This window comes from Capra hircus, chromosome 13 (assembly GCF_001704415.2).
Source record: "Capra hircus breed San Clemente chromosome 13, ASM170441v1, whole genome shotgun sequence".
NCBI classification, from domain to species: Eukaryota; Metazoa; Chordata; class Mammalia; order Artiodactyla; family Bovidae; genus Capra; species Capra hircus.
Window position 1 is genome coordinate 51,162,756 of NC_030820.1, and position 22,334 is coordinate 51,185,089.

The following is a 22,334-nucleotide window of genomic DNA, read 5'->3' on the forward strand; positions in this document are numbered from 1 at the left end:
CAGAATTGGGCATTTATTCTTTATCACTTTCTTTTATTATGAAAGAGAAATTAAGACAGTACACAGTAATGAAGTTTTCTAATCATCCCAGGTACCAGTTCCACTCCCCAAGAGATAACATCAACTGTATTTTTTTTAACACAAAAGGGAACATGTACATTGTTGCTAACCTAACTGAAAAAATTTTCACTTGATAAATGTATCTTAGAGATTTTTCTATGTCAGATCAATCTCCTTCTTTATCTCATTTTCATTTACATTCACAGTATTAAGTCATAAAACTTGCTTAGGTCAGGTTGTTTGTCAGCCTTCTAATTTCCTTCCCTCCAGAAGTGAACCACTTTCTTTTTTGCCCTTCAGATAGTCTATGCATAATTTTATTTTTTCACTTACTAGCACTTTCATTTAAACTTATGAGAGTCAGTGTGCAGAGTGCACACTGGAGTTTGAAATATGCACTCTGGAGCCAAGCAGGTTATGGGTTTGAATTTTGACTGCATCACTCACTTGGAGTGAAACAACAGTCACTGGATTCTCTTTCCAGCTGCAGCCAATAAAGGGGGTGGGGGCTGTCTCTGCTGTGAATTTACTTTTGAATAAAACCACCTATTTGTTACTGTACTTATGCTATTATTTCTGTTAGTTAAGGCTCAACCTAGTAAAAGTAGACAGCATAAAATTGATCACATGGGCAACTTGAATATAAAATACTAAAGAATTGAGAAAAGGGTCAACCTAAAGAATACCATGAGACCAGATACATATATATATATATATATATATATGTAAAATGAAAACACAAATATTGCAGAAATTGATGTTTGAAGGTGGGTGTGTGAAGTTTAATGTAAAAAGTTAGTAAACCTCTAGGACAAAGAGCTGTATGTGAACGTGAAGCCAGAAGTCAATGAGGCCCTTGTATGTTTTTACACAACTTCAGGAGTTTAGTGAATTCTACTTTTGGGGGTAATTAGAGTTATCATAGCATCTTGTGGTCAGTTGATTGGTTTAATTTAGCCTTCTAACCCCTGCAGTATCCTTCCTAGCAACTCTAATTTAACTCCCTCCACTTTGGCATTTGCCATTTAGTTCTTATGATACAGGAAATGTTTTCACTGATTTTCTGCTAACCTTTGTAAAAAAACAGTTTTATGGTGGTATTAATTCATGTATAGTAAACTGATATATTTAAAGTGTACAGTGTGATAAGTTTTGACATATGTATGTTGCTGTTTAGTCACTAAGTCGTTTCTGACTCTTTGTGACCCCATGAACTGCAGCTGGCCAGGCTTCCCTGTCCTTCGCTATCTCCCAGAGTTTGCTCAAATTCATGTCCATTGAGTCAGTGTGATGCTATCCAGCCGTCTCATCCTCTGTCACCCTCGTCTCCTGCCCTCAGTCTTTCCCAGCATTAGGGTTTTTTCCAGTGAGTTGGCTCTTTGCATCAGGTGGCCCAAGTACTGGAGCTTCAGCTTCAGCATTAGTCCTTCTAATGAATATTCATGGTTGATTTCCTTTAGAATTGACTGGCTTGATCTTCTTGTAGTCCAGGGGACTCTCAAGAGTCTTCTTCAGCACCACAATCCAAAAGCATCAATTCTTTGGTGCCAGCTTTCCTTATGGTTCAACTCTCACATCCCTACATGACTACTGGAAAAATGTAGCTTTGACTATACAGACCTTTGTTGACAAAGTGATGTCTCTGCTTTTTAATACACTGTCTAGATTTGCCATAGCTTTTCGTCCAAGGAGCAAGCATCTTTTAATTTCATAGCTAGAATCGCTGTCCACAGTGATTCTGGACCCCAAGAAAATAAAATTAGTCAGTTTCCACTTTTTCCCCTTCTGTTTGCCATGAAGTGATGGGACTGGATACCATGGTCTGAGTTTTTTGAAATGCTGAGTTTCAAGTCAGCTTTTTCACTCTCCCCTTTCACCCTCATCAAGAGGCTGCTCTTTGCTTTCTGCCATTAGAGTGGTATTATCTGTATATCTGAGGTTGTTGATATTTCTCCCAGCAATCTTTTTTATTTACTTATTTATTTTAATTGGAGGATAATTACTTTACAATATTGTGGTGACTTTTGCCATACATCAACATGAATTTGCCATAGACATACATGTGTCTCCCCATCCTGAACCCCCTGCCACCATCTTCCTCCCCACCCCCTCCCCACTACCTTCCTCCCCACCCCCTCCCTCCAGGTTGTCACAGAGCACCAGCTCTGGTTGCCCTGCTTCATGCATGGAACTTGTGCTGATCATCCATTCTGCATACAGTAATGTACATGTTTCAGTGCTATCCTCTCAAATCATCCCATCCTCTTCTTCTCCCACTGAATCCAGAAATCGGTTCTTTACATCTGTGTCTCCTTTGCTGCCCTGTATGAATCAATCTTGATTGTAGCTTGTGATTCATCCAGTCTGGCATTTCATATGATGTACTCCACATATAGATTAAATAAGCCAAGTGACAATATACAGCCTTTTTCTACTCCTTTCCCAATTTTGAACCAGTCCATTGTTCCATGATCAGTTCTAACTGTTGCTTCTTGAGCTGTATACAGATTTCTTAGGAGACAGGTAAGGTGGTCTGGTATTCCTATCTCTTGAAGAATTTTCCACAGTTTGTTGTGATCTACACAGTCAAAGGCTTTAGCATACTTAATGAAGCAGAAGTAGATGTTTTTCTGGAATTCCCTTGCTTTCTCTATGATCCAACAAATGTTGGCAATTTGATCTCTGGTTCTGCTTCTTCTGAATTCAGCGTGTACATCTGAAAGTTCTCTGTTCACATACTGCTGATGCCTAGCTTGAGGGATTTTGAGCATTACCTTGATAGCATGTGAAATGAGTGCAATTGTATGGTAGTTTGAACATTCTTTGGCATTGCCCTTCTTTGGCATTGGAATGAAAACTGGCCTTTTCCAATCATGTGGCCATGGCTGAGTTTTCCAAATTTGTTGGCATATTCAGTGCACCACTTTGACAGCATCATCATTTAGGATTTGCTATAACTCAGCTGGAATTCCATCACCTCTACTAGCTTTGTTGGTAGTAATGTGTCCCAAGACCCACTTGGGGATGGTCTTGATCCCTGCCTCCTGTACAATGTCACGAACCTCCGTCCATAGTTCTTCAGGCACTCTGTCTGACAGATCTAATCCCTTGAATTTATTTGTCGCTTCCTCTGTGCAATCATAAGAGATTTGATTTAGGTCCTCCCTCCAACTATTACTTGGGGCCCCTGAATCAGAGACTGTCTGTATGAGGGATAGGAGCATATGTTGCCTCGTCAATTTAGGCACAATGCTCCTTATCAGCTTGGAAGCAATACTGAACGAGAACGACGCCCCCTTTCCCTAGGAAACATAATTCTCCTAAAAGAAAAGGGGGGAATGAGAGGGTAACAGGCAGGAAGGCTAGGGGTCTCCAAACGGAGGAAATCGGCCGCAAGTGTCAGACATTTTTTGTCTCTTCAGCAGCAGGAGGAAACAAACTACAAGTGTCAGATTTTTTTCCCTTCTCTACACAAATTTAAAAGGAGATTTCTCTTAAAAGTCTGTGTTGCCAAATGACACCTGGTTCTACGTGAACGTAACTTTTCTCAAACCTTGAGCTAACCGTTGTGTTTTTCTTATGGAAATGTTTTTCTTAAGCTATGTTAATGAGCTATGTATTTACCCTAGACTTTCTTCAAGTTGGTTCTGCTTAAGACTCAGAACAAACCACTACGTTTTACTCATACATTGTTCTCCTAATCTATGTTAATGAAACTATATATTTACTTGGAAACCTGCCTTTCTTCAAGATTCATGGCAATTGTTTTATGGCCTGGGATGACTCACCTTGTGCCAGTGTTATCTCAGAATGCATGTTGTAGGTAAGGGGCTTGGTGCCAGGCTCTGAATTTTGAGACATTCCCTTTCTCTAATTAGCAGCCCGCTGGTAGCTCTGTAACATCCAGCTAAAGACTAGCAGGGGGGCACTCTTTCTGGCCCCTTCTGATGTCTATGTCAGAAGCTTTCTCTTTTATACTTTAATAAAACTTTATTACACATACACACACAAAGACGCTTGCTCCTTGGAAGAAAAGCTATGACCAACCATACTAAAAAGCAGAGACATTACTTTACCCAAAATGGGCTGTCTAGTCAAACCTGTGGTTTTTCTAATAGTCATGTATGGATGTGAGAGTTGGACTACACAGAAAGTTGAGCACCAAAGAGTTGATGCTTTTGAACTGTGGTGTTGGAGAAGACTCTTAAGAGTCCCTTGGACTGCAAGGAGATCCAACCAGTCCATCCTAAAGGAAATCAGTCCTGAATATTCATTGAAAGAACCAATGCTGAAGCTGAAACTCCCAATACTTTGGCCACTTGATGTGAAGAACTGACTCATTGGAAAAGACCCTGATACTGGGGAAGATTGAAGACAGAAGGACAAGGGGACGACAGAGGATGAGATGGTTGAATGGCATCACTGACTCAATGGACATGAGTTTGAGTAAGCTCTGGGAGTTGGCGACAGACAGGAAAACCTGGCGTGCTGCAGTCCATGGGGTCGCAGAGTAGGACACGACTGACTGAACAGAACTGAAGGCCCACTTGACTTCACATTTCAGAATGTCTGTCCCTAGGTGACTGACCACACCATCATGGTAACCCAGGTTATTAAGATCTTCTTTGTGTAGTTCTTCTTTGTGTTCTTGCCACCTCTTCTTAATTTCATCTGCTTCTGTTAGGTTTTTAGTGTTTCTGTCTCTTACCATGCTCATCCTCGCATGAAATGTTACCTTGACATCTCGTTTTCTTGAAGAGATCTCTAATCTTTCCCTTTCTAGATTTCCTCAATTTCATTGCATTTTTCACTTAAGAGGGCTTTCTTATCTCTCCTTGCTAGTCTTTGAACTCTGTATTCATTTGGGTGTATCTTTCCCTTTCTCCCTTGCCTTTCGCTTCTCTTCTTTTTCTCTGCTGTTTGTAAAGCCTCCTCAGACGACCACTTTGCCTTCTTGCATTTCCTTTCCTTTGGGATGGTTTTGGTCATTGCCCCCTGTACAGTGTTACAAACCTCGTTTATAGTTCTTAAGGTACTGTGTCTGTCAGATTCTATAATAATATAATATATAAGGAATAGGTTACATAATATATAATATAATATATAAGGAATAGATTCCCTTGAGTCTATTTCATCACCTCCACTGCATGATCATAAGGGATTTGATTTAGGCCACTGAATGATCTAGTGATTTTCCCGACTTTCCTTCAGTTAAAGCTGAACTTTGCAATAAAGCGTTCATGATCTGAGCCACAGTCAGGTCCGGGTCTTATTTTTGCTGACTGTTTAGGGCTTTTCCATCTTCAGCTGCAAAGAATATAATCAGTCTGATTTCAGTGTTGACCATCTGGTGTTCTACATGTGTATAGTTGTCTCCTGTGTCATTGGCAGAGGGTGTTTGCTATGACATGTTCTCTTGACAAAACTGTTAGCCTTTGCCCTGCTTCATTTTGTATCCCAAGGCCAAGCTTGCCTGTTACTCCAGGTATCTGATTTCCTCCTTTTGCATTCCAATCCTGTGATGAAAGGTATATCTTATTTTGGGGGTTAATTTGTATAAGGTCTTACAGATCTCAGAGAACCGTTCTGCTTCAGCTTCTTTGGCTTTAGTAGTTGGGACATAGGCTTGGATTGCTGTGATGTTTAATGGCCTGCCTTGAAAACAAACTTAGATTATTCTTTTATTTTTGAGAGGGCACCTAATTACTGTATTTTGGACTCTTTAATTGACTATAAGGGCTACTCCATTTCTTCTAAGAGATTCTTTCCCACAGTAATAGATACAGTGGTCATCCATTCCCATTCATTTTAGTTCAGTGATTCATGTTCATTCTTGCCATCTTGCTTGACCACGTTTAATTTATCTTGATTCATAGACCTAACATTCCAGGTTCCTATGCAGTATATTTCTTTACAGCATTGAACTTTACTTCCATTAAGGGGTGACATATGTGTATACATGTGAGAGTACCACTACAGTCAAGATAATGTACGTAGCCATTATCTCTAGGTTTCCTTGTGTCCTTTTGTAGGGTCTCCATTCTGTCTCTTCTCCACTCTTAGGCAATTACTAATATGCTTCCTGTCATTATACATTAGTTTGCATTTCCCAGAGTTTTATATAAATTGAATCATACAGTATATATTTTTTTGTCTGACTTCTTTCACTTAGGATAATTATTTTGAGATTCATCCATACAGTAGCATCTATCAAGAATATGTCTCTTTTTATTGGTAATTATTATTTTATTATATGTACATACCAGTTAGGAGCTACAAATAAAACTACTGTAAGCATTGGCATGCAGAGTGGTTCTAATATATTATATTTTTACCAGCAGTTCTTGAGAGTTCCATTTAAAAAAAATAATTTTTTAGCCCAATTTTAGATTTTTTTTACAATTTTTAGATTTACAGAAAAATTGCAAAGATAGTACAGCGTTCCCATGTGCCCTTCATCCAGTTTCCCCTGAGGTGTTGTCCATGCTCTGTCACTTCAGTCGTGTCCGACTCTGTGCCCCTATGCACGGTAGCCAGCCAGGCTCCTCTGTCTGTGGGATTCTCCAGGTAAGAATACTGGAGTGGGTTGTCATGCCCTCCTCCAGGGGATCTTCCCAACCCAGGGATCAAACCCAGGTCTCCTGCATTGCAGGTAAATTCTTTACCAACTGAGCCCAGAGAAGCCCAATTAATGAGTATTAATATATTATTATTATCTGAAGTCCACACTTGCTTCACATTTCCTTAGTTTTTACCTAATGTCCTTTTTCTGTTCCAGGATCCCATGTGAAATTTAGTTGTCTTGTTAGGCTTCTTTTGACCATAACAGTTTCTCAGACTTGCCTTGTTTTTGATGACCTTAATGACAATTTTGAAGAGTACTAATGAAGTACTAGTACTAGAAAAATCCCTCTATTAGGATTCTTCTTTTGTTTTTCTCATAATTAGACTGAAGTTGTGGACTTTGGAGTGGAAGACCAGTGAAGTAACATGCCATTTTCTTCACATGATAGCAAGAGTACATATTAACAACAAGACTTTTCAGTGAATATTGACTTTGATCACTTGTCTGAGATAGTATTTGTGAGATTCTGTACTATAAATTTTTTTTCCCACCCCTCTGTCCATACTGTCCTCTGGGAGGAAGTCACTATGCAGCTTACACACTAAGGAGTAGGGTTTACGCCCCGTTGCCTTGAGGAGGGTAGTGTCTACATAAATTATTTGAAATTCTCCTGCATGGGATATTTGTCTTTTCTCCCTCATTTATTTCAGTCATTTGTTTGTATCAGTATTGGTTCATGAATATTTATTTTATACTTTGAGTTAAAATCTAGTATTATTTATACTTTAGATTATATTCCACTACTACTTCAAATTGTATCAGCTTGACCATTTGGAGCTCTTTTGGTTGACTCCTATGTCCCTCCCTTTGATATATCCTCATCGAAGTTTTAGTCTGTTTAGCACTTCTGTATTTTCTGACAGTATAAGATTCTCCAGTCTTATTTTGTCTATTACCTGCTTCAGTCCTCAAAACAGCCATTGCTCTTAAGGAGCCCTGATTTCTATTATTGGAGAATTGTATCAGAAACCAAGATCTAGGCACTGTGTATGCTCTTTGCTACAGGGATGTCATTGCTTTTAGACCCTCCCAGCTAACAAAGCTCCAGTTGAAGCACTCAGGTTCAGTAGTTGTGGCACGCAGGTTTAGTTGCCCCTTGGCACGTGGGATCTTAGTTCCCCAACAAGGAATTGAACCCACATCCCCTGCATTAGACGGTGTATTCTTAACCACTGGACCACCGGGGAAGTTCCCCACTGGTTATTTTTAACTCTAGCACTTTGAACTTTAGGTGTTATGTAGGCCAAGTCATTCCTTCTTTTGATTTTTTTTTTTTTTTATCCCTTTCTTCACTGAAGTGTTGATGGGGATAGAAGAGGACTGTGCTGCTTTGATCTAGCTGAGAAAGTAGTCTTCCCATAGAAGTCCTCTCAGCGCTACTGGCCTGAATGCCCATTACTTTTCACTTCACTGCTCTGAAAAACCATTGGCAGTCCTGTTTCCCAAGCTCCAGCTGTATTTACATTGTTTGAGCTCCTTCTGCCCCAGTCCCTTCCCTTCAATCTTACATAGACTGCTCCCTGCCCTTGACATGTCCCTCTTGCCCAGAGCCATAGCTCTGGGCTTTTACGCATATACAGGAACCAAATAGTATATGTGCCTGTGGCCTTGAAATGCAGTTATGAAGGCGGTATTTTAATTTCCTTTTCATTAGTCTCTGACCTAGCTCCATTAGACGTAAGCTTCATGAGGACCATTTGTAGGCATGTTTGCATGCTTCAGCATCCAGCACGGTGCACGGCCTTGGGCCTGATAAACATTTGTGAGAAGATGGATGTCTGTGGTTTCATTCACTTGTCTTCTTTTCACTTCTTTGAGTTCTTCTCAAACCACCTTAATTCTCCTCTATTTGATTTCATGTGTTTTGATAAAGGTCTTTTTGAGAAAAAAATATTTTTTCTGATGCCTAGTCCTGTTCCGACTGGAAGTATTACAAAATCTTTAGCCACTTCTGACAGGGTGTGGACTGTACTTTCTGGTAACTTCTATCCTCAAAAATTTTTTTGATTAAATTAATAACTTCTGTATTCTGTGCCGTTTCACCATCTCAGGTATACAGATATTGAATCCGCGTAAGAATACTTGATGCTGAGGCCACTTCTTTCACAGAGAGTTGTTTAGTTTGGTTTCTGGCACAAAACTGCTCTGAGATGCTACCTTTAACTTAACCATCATAGTTTTGCTGAGCAGGGACAAACTACTGGGACTCATTTTCTCCCATAGTACATAAAGCTGATCAGAGCCTTCTTTGTCTTGCAGGAATCGATAGCAGGTACAATGAAGGCTGCAGAGAGCTGGCAAATTATCTTCTGCTTGGTTTGTACAATCAAAATGCCAGTGATTTTGAGAAAACAGGGTTTTCTGAAGAAGTTTTAGATGGTAAGTATATATTGGTAGACTGTGCGAGAGAAGAGTTACCTGATTTATTCCTTTGAATGCTTATTTCAGTGTCCCTTTGTGGAAATTTTTTAAATAGCCTGAAGCTCCAGTAAATTTTTGCTCTTTTTATTAATGAAAAACATTTCATCTTTGCTGATGTGTTAAGTAATATGCTTTTGGTCGCCTACTGGATAATAGACTAGTGACAAGTACGTGAACCATGAACTTCCAGATGTGCAAGTTGGATTTAGAAAAGGCAGAGGAACCAGAGATCAAATTGGCAACATCCATTGTAAAGTGAGTGAAGTTGCTCAGTCATGTCTGACTCTTTGCGACCCCATGACCTACCAGGATTCTCAGTCCATGGGATTTTCCAGGCAAGAGGACTGGAGTGGGTTGCCATTGCCTCCTCCAGGGGCCAACATCCATTGGATCATTGAAAAAGCAAGAGTTCCAGAAAAACATTTACTTCTGCTTTGACTGGTAAAGCCTTTGACTGTGTGGATCACAACAAACTGGAAAATTCTGAAAGAGATGGGAATACCAGACCAGCTGACCTACCTCCTGAGAAATGTGTATGCAGATCAAGGAGCAACAGTTAGAACTGGACATGGAACAACAGACTGGTTCTAAATCGGGAAAGGAGTATGTCAAGTCAAGCCTGTATATTGTCACCCTGCTTTTTTAACTTACATGCAGAGTACATCATGCGAAATGCCAGGCTGAATGAAGCCACAAACTGAAATCAAGATTGCCGGGAAAAATATCAATAACCTCAGATATGCAGATGACACCACCCTTATGGCAGAAAGCAAAGAACTACAGAGCCTCTTGATGAAAGTGATAGAGGAGAGTGAAAAAGTTGGCTTAACGCTCAACATTCAGAAAACGAAGATCATGGTATCTGGTCCCATCACTTCATGGGAAATAGATGGGGAAACAATGGAAACAGTGAGAGACTTTATTTTTGGGGGCTCCCAAATCACTGCAGATGGTGACTGCAGCCATGAAATTAATGCTTGCTCCTTGGAAGAAAAGCTGTGACCCACCTAGACAGCTTATTAAAAAGCAGAGACATTACTTGACCAACAAAGGTCCGTCTAGTCAAAGCTATGGTTTTTCCAGTAGTCATGTGTGGATGTGAGACTTGGACTGTACAGAAAGCTGAGCACTGAAGAATTGATGCTTTTGAACTGTGGTGTTGGAGAAGACTCTTGAGAGCCCCTTGGACTGCAAGGAGATCCAACCAGTCCATCCTAAAGGAAATCAGTCCTGCGTAGTCATTGGAAGGACTGATGCTGAAGCTGAAACTCCAGTACTTTGGCCACCTGATGTGAAGAACCGACTCATTGGGAAAGACCCTGATGCTGGAAGTTTGAAGGCGGGAGGAGAAGGGGACGACAGAGGATGAGATGGTTGGATGGCATCACCAACATGATGGACATGAGTTTGAGTAGGCTCCGGGAGTTGGTGATAGACAAGGAAGCCTGGCGTGCTGCAGTCCTTGGAGTTGCAAAGAGTCGTACAGGACTGAATGACTGAACTGAACTGAGTGACAAGTAGTTTTCAGCGTATGTTTATTGGATAAATCAGTTTTAGAGGAAATGGTAAACATCAGGGTTTGACATTATATCTTCTTGGCAAGGTACTAGTTTTCCTGTATATTTCCCACTGCCTCTACATGCTGGGAGGCTTATGTTATATGCTGTTGTCCTATGATAGCACTTTTAACTGTGAATCAAGGACGAGCCTGCAAGGTTCTTCTAACAAGGAAGATTTCATGTAGATCTTCAGTTTAGGAACAAAGCTCTTTGTCCAGCCCTATCTTTGGGCATTGTTTTCTATGTGACTGTAATTTATGATGGTGCCTGTGATTACAATGCAGGCTTTCTGCTCACATTCTCCTTTCTCACTTTGAGACACTCACCCTGTGGTCATGCTGCTGTGGGGGTGATGCCTAAGAGCTATCTCTGATATCACATACTTAGCATCATGACTTGTCTGCCAGATGGATCAGAAGACAGAGGAATAGACAAATCAAAATGGACAAGAGATAGCTCTTGTGAAGCAGCTGGGGGGTGCAAAATCTGATGTTGAAATAATCTTGCTGTGGATCTAGTGCAGTGGTTCTCAACTAGAGGGTTTTATCCCCCAAGGGACATTTGGCTGAAGACATTTTTTATTGTAACAGCTGGGCAGAGTGGGTAGAGCCAGAGATGCTGCTGAACATCCTGCGAGGCATACACAGGCCAGCTCCTCACAACAAAAAATGTTCTGGTCTAAATGTCAGTAGTGCTGAAGTTGAAGAACCCTGGCCTAGTATATATGAAAATTCTTCTAATTTCTTAGTAAAGTCCTTAGTAGTATCTATCATTAGAGAGTTGTTAAAGTTTTTCTTTTTATTAGTGCAGAAAGAGCAGGCTGAAATTATTCCTTCCAGTAATTTTTTTTACTGAAATTTAGTTTCAGATTCTGATTTTAAAAATTGCTTTCTTACACTATATAACATCTACTGGTTTGGAAATAATTCATTTTGGCAGCTCATTTAGAGTTATAAAAAGGCAGATGCTTGTGCAGCCACACATTTCACTGCAGGCAAGGTTGCTAAGGACACTACAATACTGAAAAGAAATAGCTTAAGTCCTCAAAGGTCCTCTTTTCTGCTTATCTTTGTCTTTATCCTGTCGCCTAGCACAATGAAGGCTTACAATGAGCATTTTCTTCCAAATTAATTCATTTTTAAAATCCAAATAGCTAGAAAGGTGAGTTTACCAGATTTATCTTCTGCATTACAATCCCTAATTATCTGAAAGAAAAAGAGGCAAATACGAAGAATTTATTAAAAAAAAACTTTAAAAATAGTTTATATGTTCATCCAGTTGTCTTATGCTTTCTTCTTTTACCTGCCTGTGTACTCTGTTAAAATTTACTTGAATGATAACTTTAGTTCTGTGAGATCCTAGCGTGCTTCATTAGGTTTAGTGGCTGTTGCATTATTTCTTTTATTGGATCCTAATTCTTTGCAGTATGTTATACATCAGGATAGAGTACAGTCAACACAGGAAGCTCTCAGTGACGTCAAACTCTCACTGTTAAGCAGGTCAGCTACAAGTGATTTAGAGTAAGTCTCCCAGAAGGATGAGAGGGCAGACCGTTTCCCATCCCATGCTTCCTTTTAAGTCCAGCACTTGCTGAGACTCAGCGGTGAAGAGGCTGCTCCATTCTATGATCCCTTGAACACCTTGGATCTGACTGAGTATGGAGCTTAGAGTGATTTTATAGGTCATAATCATAGAGCTTTATTTCATGAGGCCACCCAGCTGTGTAGTCAGCTGAGATCAGTATTCACTGGGCTTTATGTTTTTGTTGATTATTGTCTGTCACACTGTGTTACATGTTGGCATTGCCCTAAGCCTGGTGCCTCAGTTGCTCTCTGCTCCCATGCTCTTTTCTCATTTCCAGCCATCTCCTCCAGCCCTTTCCCAAATGTGGTGTTGTTAGAAAGAGGCCTGATGGCTCTGGTATCTGAGGAGCCATAGAATGAAGCCTCTGCTTTTCTTCTGAAAGTGTGACACTTTCTTAGTGTTTAAAGTGTTTTAATATTCTTGCCCTATTCTATGGCTCATTTGTTAGTGTGTGTTAGTTGCTAAGTCATGTCCAACTCTTTGTGACCCCATGGACTCTAGCCTGCCAGGCTCCTCTGTCCATGGCATTCTCCAGGCAACAGTGCTGGAGTAGGTTGCCATTCCCTTGTCCAGGGGATCTTCCTAACCCAGGAATCAAACCTGGGTCTCCCACATTGCAGGCAGGTTCTTTACCATCTGGCCATCAGGGAAGCCCCCGTTTGTTAGTTTACTTGGTTTTATTTGTATCTTTGGGATTGCTTTGTTTATTTAACCCAGCAACACTGATTGTTATTCCTTGTATCTGAGCTGCTGATCTATTTATAGAAGCCTTGTCCACTTGCCTCTCCTTCCTTCCTCTCAGCCTTTCCTGTGTACAGAGTTCGCCCCTGTATATAATAACCTTTCCCAGGTCACAAGGAAAATGATATCCTCAGGCCCACAATTTGCCTTGACCCAGATGAGTCAGTGGCCAAGAGCTTTAGGCACTGATGTTTGCAGGAGAACTGGTCACTGGCCGTATTCCATGCTGTTTTCCTGCCTCAGTGACTTTTAGCTGTAGAGTTTCCATTTGCTATTTATTTCCACAGTGAAGAACACAGCTGAGTTTGGTACAGCAGATTTTGCTTTGTTGAACTTTATGAAATGCACTGAAGGCTGTTCTTTTCATTTATTCTACCATAACCAGAGCAGTACAATGGATGAAATGTTGCATGGGGATGAGGAAATCTTTGCTGTCTACACTTGAGTGTTCTAGAGTCACTTTGAAGCATGTTGCCTAATTTAAAAATTTTCAGTTTAGAGTTTTGTTACGTTGTTTCTGAAGTAGTTTTAATGGTTTTACAAATTATGTGGGCAGAAGGTGTCTAAAGGAAATGCCTCTGACAATCTTGTGTTTTAACTTTATTTTTCTTACAGATGTGATTATATTGATTAAATCAGATAGTGTCCATCTGTACTGTAATCCTGTAAATTATCGCTATCTGTTACCCTATGTGGCCCATTGGAGAAATCTGCATTTCCACTGCATGACTGAAAATGAGGTGAGGAGAAAAGATAAAACAAAAATGTAGAGACACTCTAAGGATACTTCAGGAAAAAATATAAGTGGAGCAGAAGGTCCTTAAAAAAATTAAATTGGGGCCTTCCCTGGCAGTCAAGTGATTAGGACTCTGAACTTCCACTGCAGAGGGCACAGTTCAGTCCCTGGTTAGGGAAGTAAGATCCTGCATGCCATGTGACATGACTCCGTCCCAACCCCAAATCAAATTGTGAAATGTGGTTTCACAAAAAAGTTATTTGTTTTAGTGGAACTTTTCATATTTCATTATGAAGCTACCCTAGCAATAAATTACATACCTGAAAAAGGTGAAAAGAACTGTTAAAGTTGTGACCTAGTAGTAGGCTTATGAACCTGCCTTCCTGCCCTGCTTCTTCACCCCCAGCCTGGGTCCATTTACTCAGGCCTAGGAATGGCCCCAGGAGCTGTTCTGTGACATCTCCATGTTTGGATTTCTTGGTATTTGTTTCTGTTTCCCTTTGGACCCTTTCTAAGAGTTTGGCTAGAAATCAAATTTGGGCTTAAGATTTAGAACTTTATGGAAGTTGGGACCCAGCGTAAGTTTAGAACCCTTTTTCCATATGAGCATTTGGGGAATTTGTTTGTTTTTGGCTGTGCCATGTGGCATACGGTACCTTAGCTCCTTAACCAGGGATCGAACCCATGCCCCTGCATTGCTCTGAGTCTTAACCATTGGATCACCAAGGAAGTCCCCCATTTGGGAGATTTTTGAGGATAAGTTTCATCTCTTGAATTAAAGCTTTCTAATCCATTTTGAGTTGATTTTTGTGTGTGGTGTAAGGTAAGGGAATGATGTGTTTTTGATCAACAGACACAAAAAGCTGGCTTTAAAAATACCCTCTTGAAGGGAATTCCTTGGCGGTCCAGTGGTTAGAGCTCTATTCTTTCACTGCCAGGGACATGGGTTCATTCCCTGGTCATAGGACTAAGATGCTTCAAACTGAACAGCATGGCTACCAAAAAAAAAACAACACCAAAAACCCTCATGGGACAACTAATAAAAATACAGAGAAAATATGGAATTTTGTATGATGTCTCATTAGAGCCTGATTCCTTTACTTCTCCTTCCGTAGTATGAAGATGAGGAAGCTGCAGAAGAATTTAAAATTGCCAGCTTTGTGGACATGGTTCGAGACTGTAGTAGAATTGGCATTCCTTATAGCTCCCAAGGTGTGTATCTGACAGTCACCCATGTTATAACCTTGCTGGGATGGTGTATAAGTCGAAAGTCCTTATTTCTCCTTTCCATGGAGACATGCAGCTGGAAAACCCATTGATCTGTTTTCACTAAAGGCAGAGAGGATCAAGCAGAATGAAATTTGAGGACTTTGCTATGCAAGTTTGCGTTGGTAACTGAAGTTTCTGCAGCATCACAGCATGCTACCAGCAATCAGATGGAAGGACTCATAAGGATTTACCGTAGTTGCCATCTAGTCTATACCACTTATTAAAGATGAAATATAGTTGTGGCGCCTCTTGCCAGTAAGAAATAGTAATTTGGGTAGCTGTTAAAAATATGCTGACGGTGAGGCTCAAAAATAATGTATAGGGGATTTCCCTGCTGATCCAGTGCTTATTAAGACTTCGTGCTTCCATTGCAGGGTATGTGGGTTCAATCCCTGGTTGGGAAACTAAGGTCCCACATGCTATGGGCGTGGGCAAAAAAAAAAGTGTAAAAACAGAAGGAAAAGATCAGCAAGTTTAGCAGTGCTTCTGTCTTTATCTACTAAAAGGGGAAAAAAAAACTTGCATATTTAATATTCCTTCCTTATTATTATGATTTCATACTTTTCCCTTGAGGAAGTTGGTTAGCTATGTGTTTTTTAAGGGAAAGGAGACAAGTTTTGGTCTGTTAATAAATATATCCACTTAGTGATACAAGTCAGATGTAATAGACCACTATTTGTTTTCTTACTTTCCCTGGAAACCAGAATGTGAAAATATGGAGAAACTTGAATTTTTGTAACTTGTTTGTACTTGACTTTCATTTTGTATTTCTAGTGTTAATATCTAAGCATTTTATCTGTTTCAGTTTTTTTTTTTTTTTTTTTTTTTTTTCGCTAAATGAGGCTGTGGTGAACTTGTGAGAAATGATGCCTTTCTGACCACATTAGATCAGGTTTAAACTGCTGTATTCAGGATGATATTTGATACATGTTGTACTTGATTCCTCTAGGTCACTTGCAGATATTTGATATGTTTGTAGTGGAGAAGTGGCCTGTTGTACAGGCCTTTGCTCTTGAGGGCATTGGAGGGGATGGATTTTTTACCATGAAATATGAGGTATGTATGCAAAGCAGCATGTTTGGTTTTTGTCTACCACTGAGCTGTTTTTATGAGCGCCCACAGTGTGGGTGTTCATTATAAAACTTTAGAAAGCTGGGAGTGACTCCAAAGGGTATGGGGCAGTTTAAAGGATTTGAAATGGAAAATTATTGCTGTTTAAGGCTAGTCTGCAAAGTGAGCTCCTATGCCTTTTATTCTTAAAGCTTCTCTCTGTCCACCTTTCTCTCCTTTCCCCATTCTGAGTTAACTATAGCACCCCAGGCTGACTCATTCTTAGAACTTTTACTGTCCTATGTCACTTATATTTGTCATACCCACTTAGCCACTCACCCACCCCTGGCCTCTGGATTGGAAGTTTCTGGAGAACAAAAGTATTCTTATTGTTGTTTTTATCTCAGAAGTTTGTATAATTTAACTATTTAAGGGCAATGAAAGGGAGAGTGCAGAATTTTGTGTAATTACTGTGTACTAGGGGCTTCCCAGGTGGTGCTAGTGGTAAAGAACCCACCTTCCAATGCAGGAGATGCAGGTTCAGTCCCTGGGTTGGGAAGATCCCCTGGAGGAGGACATGGTAACCCACTCTAGTATTCTTACCTGGAGAATCCCATGGACAGAGGAGCCTGGCAGGCTATAGTCCATGGGATCAGAAAAGACTCAGACACTACTTAGCAACTAAACAACAACTAGAGAAATAAAAAGATTAGCTTTTATGGTAAGAACAGTATCTTTTATTTCAGTGTTGTGCACCTAGAAGATGACCAGATGTGTGTTGTTAAGTGAATTAATGAATGAGAACTGGAAGAGGGGATCATCTAGGGTATGCATTAGGAAGGATGACCTGGTATCCATATGCTGCCATAGGATCCCCACTGAAATGATCTGCTCTCAGTACAGGAAACCAGACATGCTGGAAATGGGGCTATACTCTTAGGGATAGAGTAAGTGGGATCTTTGGAAGCAAGGTCCAGGACTAATTGTTTTGCCTCCTTCTGAGAAGTAGCAGTGTTCCTAAGAAATGATTGAAGGCTCACCTGGCAAACCCTGTAATGTAGAGGAACACGGGCTGTAGGGATGAAGAAGACACACACCACATCAGCCCCACTCTTCTTGCCCCAAACCAGTTTTCTCACATTTATTATAATAAAGTAGAACATCCACAAGGCTGTGGGAGCTGCCCCTGACAGCAGTTAACACCCTAAAATTTGGAAGAAGGGGGCTTCACAGGTGGCACAGGTGGTAAAGAATCTGCCTGCCAATGCAAGAGACACAAGATACATGAGTTCTATCCCTGGGTCAGGAAGATCCCCTGGAGCAGGAAATGGCAACCTGCTGTAGTATTCTTGCCTGGAAAACTCCATGGACAGAGTAGCCTGGCGGGCTACAGTCATGGAGTTGCAGAGTTGGACGCAACTGAGCACACACAATTTAGAATAGAGATTTGAAAGGAGGCATGCCATAGGACATAGAGAAGAACCTTAAAATTTTTAGTGATAATGGTAATGTTTATTTTCAGTTAATTGTATAAACTATGTGTTTATTCTGTCTTGTAAATGCCAGGCTGTGTTCTCAGCATTTTGTATAAATTAATTTGGAAAGAAAGTGAAAGTCAGTCGTGTCCGACTCTTTGCAACCCCATGGACTATACAGTCCAGGAATTCTCCAGGCCAGAGTACTGGAGTGGGTAGCCGTTCCCTTCTCCAGGAGATCTTCCCAGCCCAGGGATTGAATCCAGTCTCCTGCATTGCAGGCGGATTCTTTACCAGCTGAGCCACCAGGGAAGCCCATGAATTAACTTTAATTCCTACAATAACCCTCTGAAGTAGGTCCTGTTACCATCCCTATTTTACAGAAAGTTTAAATGAATTTCCCAGCTCACAGAACTAGTAGCCAGTGAGTGGCAGGGCTAAAGCCCAGTCCAGAAAGTCAAGCTTCTGACCCCATGCTTCTAACCCCTGGGCTACCACTAGGTACTTGAAAAGCAGTGTACTTGGAAGCTCCACAGTTCATGCAGCTCAAGTGGGGCAGGCCTCTGGCTCCTGCCTTGAGGTGCATCAAACCATGAAGTCAGATCCCAAAGGAACAAAATTCCCTTTCAGAAAAACTTTTATAGGCAATGTAGATTTTTTCCTGGAGGGTAGTGTTTTTAGGGGCAGTGAGGAGGAAACAGCATACATCATATAGTAAAAGTTATTACTGTAACTCTTCTCTGAGAATCTCTTTCTTTAGATCCTGCCCTTATACTTTTCTTGGTCCCAGTCTCATTTTCCCTGACCTCTCTTCTCTTCCTTTCCTTGTCCTTTCTTGACCTTTAAGGTAGGCAGCAGTTTGGCCTCAACTCTGCTGTCATACTGTCTGCTTCTCTCTGATTCACATATTAGAGTCCTGATGACTGCCTGAGCCAGAAAAGTTCCTGCCTCCTTTGAAAGCTAGGAGGAGAACTACAGATATAACTTAATTTTTTAAACTTCTCTTTTATTGATGCTTATACCCAGAGGAAAACCCTTAACTCAGAGGATGTTTTGTCCCTGTTGTGGTAGGTGCCAGCATGAGAAAGAAAGCCAGGCTCTCATAGCATTTACTTGATATTTAGGCTGGGCCAGACTAAGTTATGGATACAGAGAACTCTTTCTTCCTGGAAGCAGTACAGGGTAGTTCCTCTGCTAGGGCTTTCCCTATCTCCAACTTCCTTCTTACTCTCCAGCTACTAGAACTCTGTGATATGGTAATGTAAATTTACATTAACCAACTCTTCAAGGGAGAATTCTAAAAGCAAACTTCTGAATAATAACTATAGAGTAAGCATTCATTCACCTGCTAATGGACAAACATAAAATTTTTTGTACTGAAAAGTAGAATAAACCCTATGAAAAAATTGAAAAGATAAGAAAGAGACCATAGCATATTAGTTGCAGGGATGGATCAGCATGATTTAAAAAAATATTTTCTCTAGGAAATAAAATAAAAATCGAGAAATATATCGTTTGTACTTTTCAAGCATGCGGTTTTTAGAAAGAGAGGCAAGATGTGGTATTTAGAGCAAGCAGAATTTAAAAGAGAGGTGGATGGCATAAGAGGAAATATTATTATAAGTCTCGAAATTCACTAGTAGAATTAAGATTTGAATTTCAAAATAGAAATCAGGGAGATTGCCAAATGGAGAGTATAAGGACCCTGAGCTCATCCCCTCTCCCAAGCACACCAAAATCACAATTATTTGCAGAACAACCATTGATGAAAAAAAGACCATAACCTACCAGGAAAGATCTGGTACAGCTAAAGACATAAGGAATGAACCACAAGACAGGTAGGAAGGATGGACTTCTGATGTAGTCAAGTCCCATTCCCCCAGGTAGGTGACCCACAGCTGGAGAGTTGTTACATTGCAGAGGTTCTCGTAGAGCAGTGAGAGTTCTGAGCTCCATGGTGGCCTCTGCAGCCTGGCAGAGCTGCACTGGGAAGATGAGCTGCCAGAGCATTTTACTTGGAAGGTCAGCAGGGCTTAATTTCAGGAGTCCCACAGGACTGAAGGAAATAGAGATTTCTTTCTTACAGGACATACACAAAGTATCATACACTCCAGAACTCAGGACAAAAGCAGTCATTTGATAGAACCCTGGACCAGACTTATCTGCTGGTGTTGGGGAGTGTCCCAGAGAAGCAAGAGGCAATTGCAGCTCACCCTGGGGATATAGATGCTGGTGGCAGCCATTCCTTGGATGTGCCCTTCTGCCACGTGGACACTGGTGGTAATGGGCGCCGTTGTAGAATCCTCCCTTTGGCTCATTAGCACCAAGACCTGGCCTCATAAACATGTAGGAGCCAGTACTGGGACACCTCAGACGAAACTAACTGGGTGGAGGAACAGCCCCATCCATCAGCAAGCTGGCTACCTAAAGATTTCCTGAGCTCTCAACAACCTTTAGACTTACCCCTGCCCACCAGAGGCCAAGACCCAGACTCACCCACCAGTGAGAAGGCACCAGTCCCAGGATCCCCTGATCCCTGACCCTGCCCTTCAGGAAGCCTTCTGTGGCCTCTGGACCAGCCTCATCAATCAGGGGTCAGACACCAAATGCAGAAAAACCAGACTTCCACAGCCTGTGAATCCAGTCTGCCCAAAGCAGGCCAAACCCTGACTTAAGACCACGTTGACCCTGGCCCTGCCCACACTAAGAAGCAAATACAAGCTTTAGGATACCCTGAACCACAAACGCAACTGTCACCCCCCTCTCCCAGTAATCTGACACCAGCTCTGAGATCCCTGGGCCTGGAAACCAGACTCCAGGACCCAGATCTACCTGTTAGTAGTCTGGCACTAACCCCAGGACCTGGCTTCATCCACTAACAGTCTTAGAGTCTAATGGATCCTGACTCTTCCTACCAATGAACCAGCGTGAGTCCTGGGGCTCCCTGAGGTTCTCCAGCGCACCAACCTGCAGCCAGCTGTCTCTGCACAAGGGAGGGCCTGGTAAATCCAACTGGACCAGGTGCCAACAAAGTCTTATCACATCACCCAAATAGGTCTCCACAAAAGAGGGACTCATGCAGCCAACATAGGGAAACCCCTGGAACATATAGCTTGGGTGATGAGAGGGGTATGCACTGCTGAGATGCATAGAATGTCTCCTACAGAAGGCCTCTTCTCTAAAGTCAGGAAACATAACTAACCCACCAGATAAATAATACATACAGCAGCTTAGGCAAAATGAAATGACAGACATGTTCCAGTCAAAGGAATAGGAAAAAAACCCAGAAGACAAATGAAAAGCTTAGTCTTCCCAAGAAAGAGTGAAGGTAGTGATTGTAAAAATGATCAAAAAATGTGAGAGAAGAATAGATGCACAGAGCAAAAAACTAAGTTTTTAACAATGAGAAGATAAAAAGAACAGCTATAGAAGAATACAACTAAAATGAAAAATACATTAGAAGGAATCATCAGATTAAATGATACAGAATGAATCAGCGAGCTGGAAGACAAAGTAGTGGAAATCACTGATGCTGAACAGAAAAAAGAATGAAATGGCATATAAGAGACCTCTGGGACAACATCTAGCACACTAATATTTGCATTTTAGGAGTCTTAGAAAGAAAGGTGCTAAGAATATCCCTGAATACTTAATAGCCAAAAACTTAATAGCCATAAACAGTCCTTCAAGACCAGGAAGTGCATATAGGATTAACCCAAAAAGGAACATACGAAGACACATTGTAATCAAAATGTAAAATTTAAAGAGAGAATATTAAAAGTAACAAGACAGAAGGAACAGATAACATACAAGGGAACTCCCATAAGGCTCTCAGCTGACTTTTAAGCAGAAGCCCTGAAGGCCAGAAGGAAGTGCTAAGTTCAGTATGCTACACAGTAGGGCTCTCATTCATATTTATCGGCGAGAGTAAAAGCTTTGTAGACAAATAAAAGCTAAGAGTTCACCAAACCAATTTTACAACAAGTGTTAAAGGAACTTCTCTAGGTGAAAAAGAAAAGGCTATGACTCTAAAAACATGAAAATTCTGAAATGAAAAAGGTAAAGGAAAACATACAATAAAGATAAGAAATCATCCATGCATGAACCTAGTAGGAAGGTTTAAAGATGAAAGTAGTGAAATCCACAATATCTACAAATACCCACAATAAACAGCTAAAGGATACACAAAACAATTAGATGTAAAATGTGATACTGAAAATAGTAATTCGGAGGGGAGTATACACTGTGGGATTATTAAGATGCATTTGAAATTAAGAGATCAAAAACTTAAAAACTATCAAGTGTACATAGAACGTTACATTAAAAACCTTGTGATAGCCACAAACCAAAAGTCTGTAATAGATACACACACACACAAAAATCCAAATATAACACTAAAGATAGTCACTAAATCACAACAGAAAGAAGGAGGGGGGAAAAGGCCTACAAAAGTAACCCCAAAACAGATAACAAAGTGGCAATAAGAACATACATATCAGTAATTAACTTAAATGTAAATGGACTGAATGCTCCAATCAAAAGACACAGAATAGCTGAGTGGATACAAGAACAAGACGTGTGTGTGTGTGTGTGTATACTGCCCAGAAGAGACCGCTTCAGGTTTATAGACACACACTGAAAGTGAGGGGATGGAAAAAGATACTCCATGCAAATAGAAATCAAAGCCAGGATTGCAATACTTAGACAATAATAAGCCCTAAAATAAACGCTGTTGTAAGAGATAAAGAAGGATACCACATGATAATCAAGGGATCAATGCACTAAGATATGACAATTATAAATATATCTGCACC

The 22,334-nt window shown here is 40.8% G+C and overlaps 1 protein-coding gene across 1 annotated transcript in view; it reads left to right on the forward strand.

Moving 5' to 3' along the window:
* C13H20orf194 (chromosome 13 C20orf194 homolog) overlaps positions 1–22,334 on the forward strand; it is a 173,156-nt gene that overhangs the window by 23,107 nt on the left and 127,715 nt on the right. The window contains exons 3-6 of the mRNA XM_018057413.1: positions 8,945–9,064; positions 13,606–13,730; positions 14,842–14,938; positions 15,945–16,051. Of these exons, the coding sequence (XP_017912902.1) occupies positions 8,945–9,064; positions 13,606–13,730; positions 14,842–14,938; positions 15,945–16,051 (449 nt within the window). The remainder of the gene's footprint in view (positions 1–8,944; positions 9,065–13,605; positions 13,731–14,841; positions 14,939–15,944; positions 16,052–22,334) is intronic.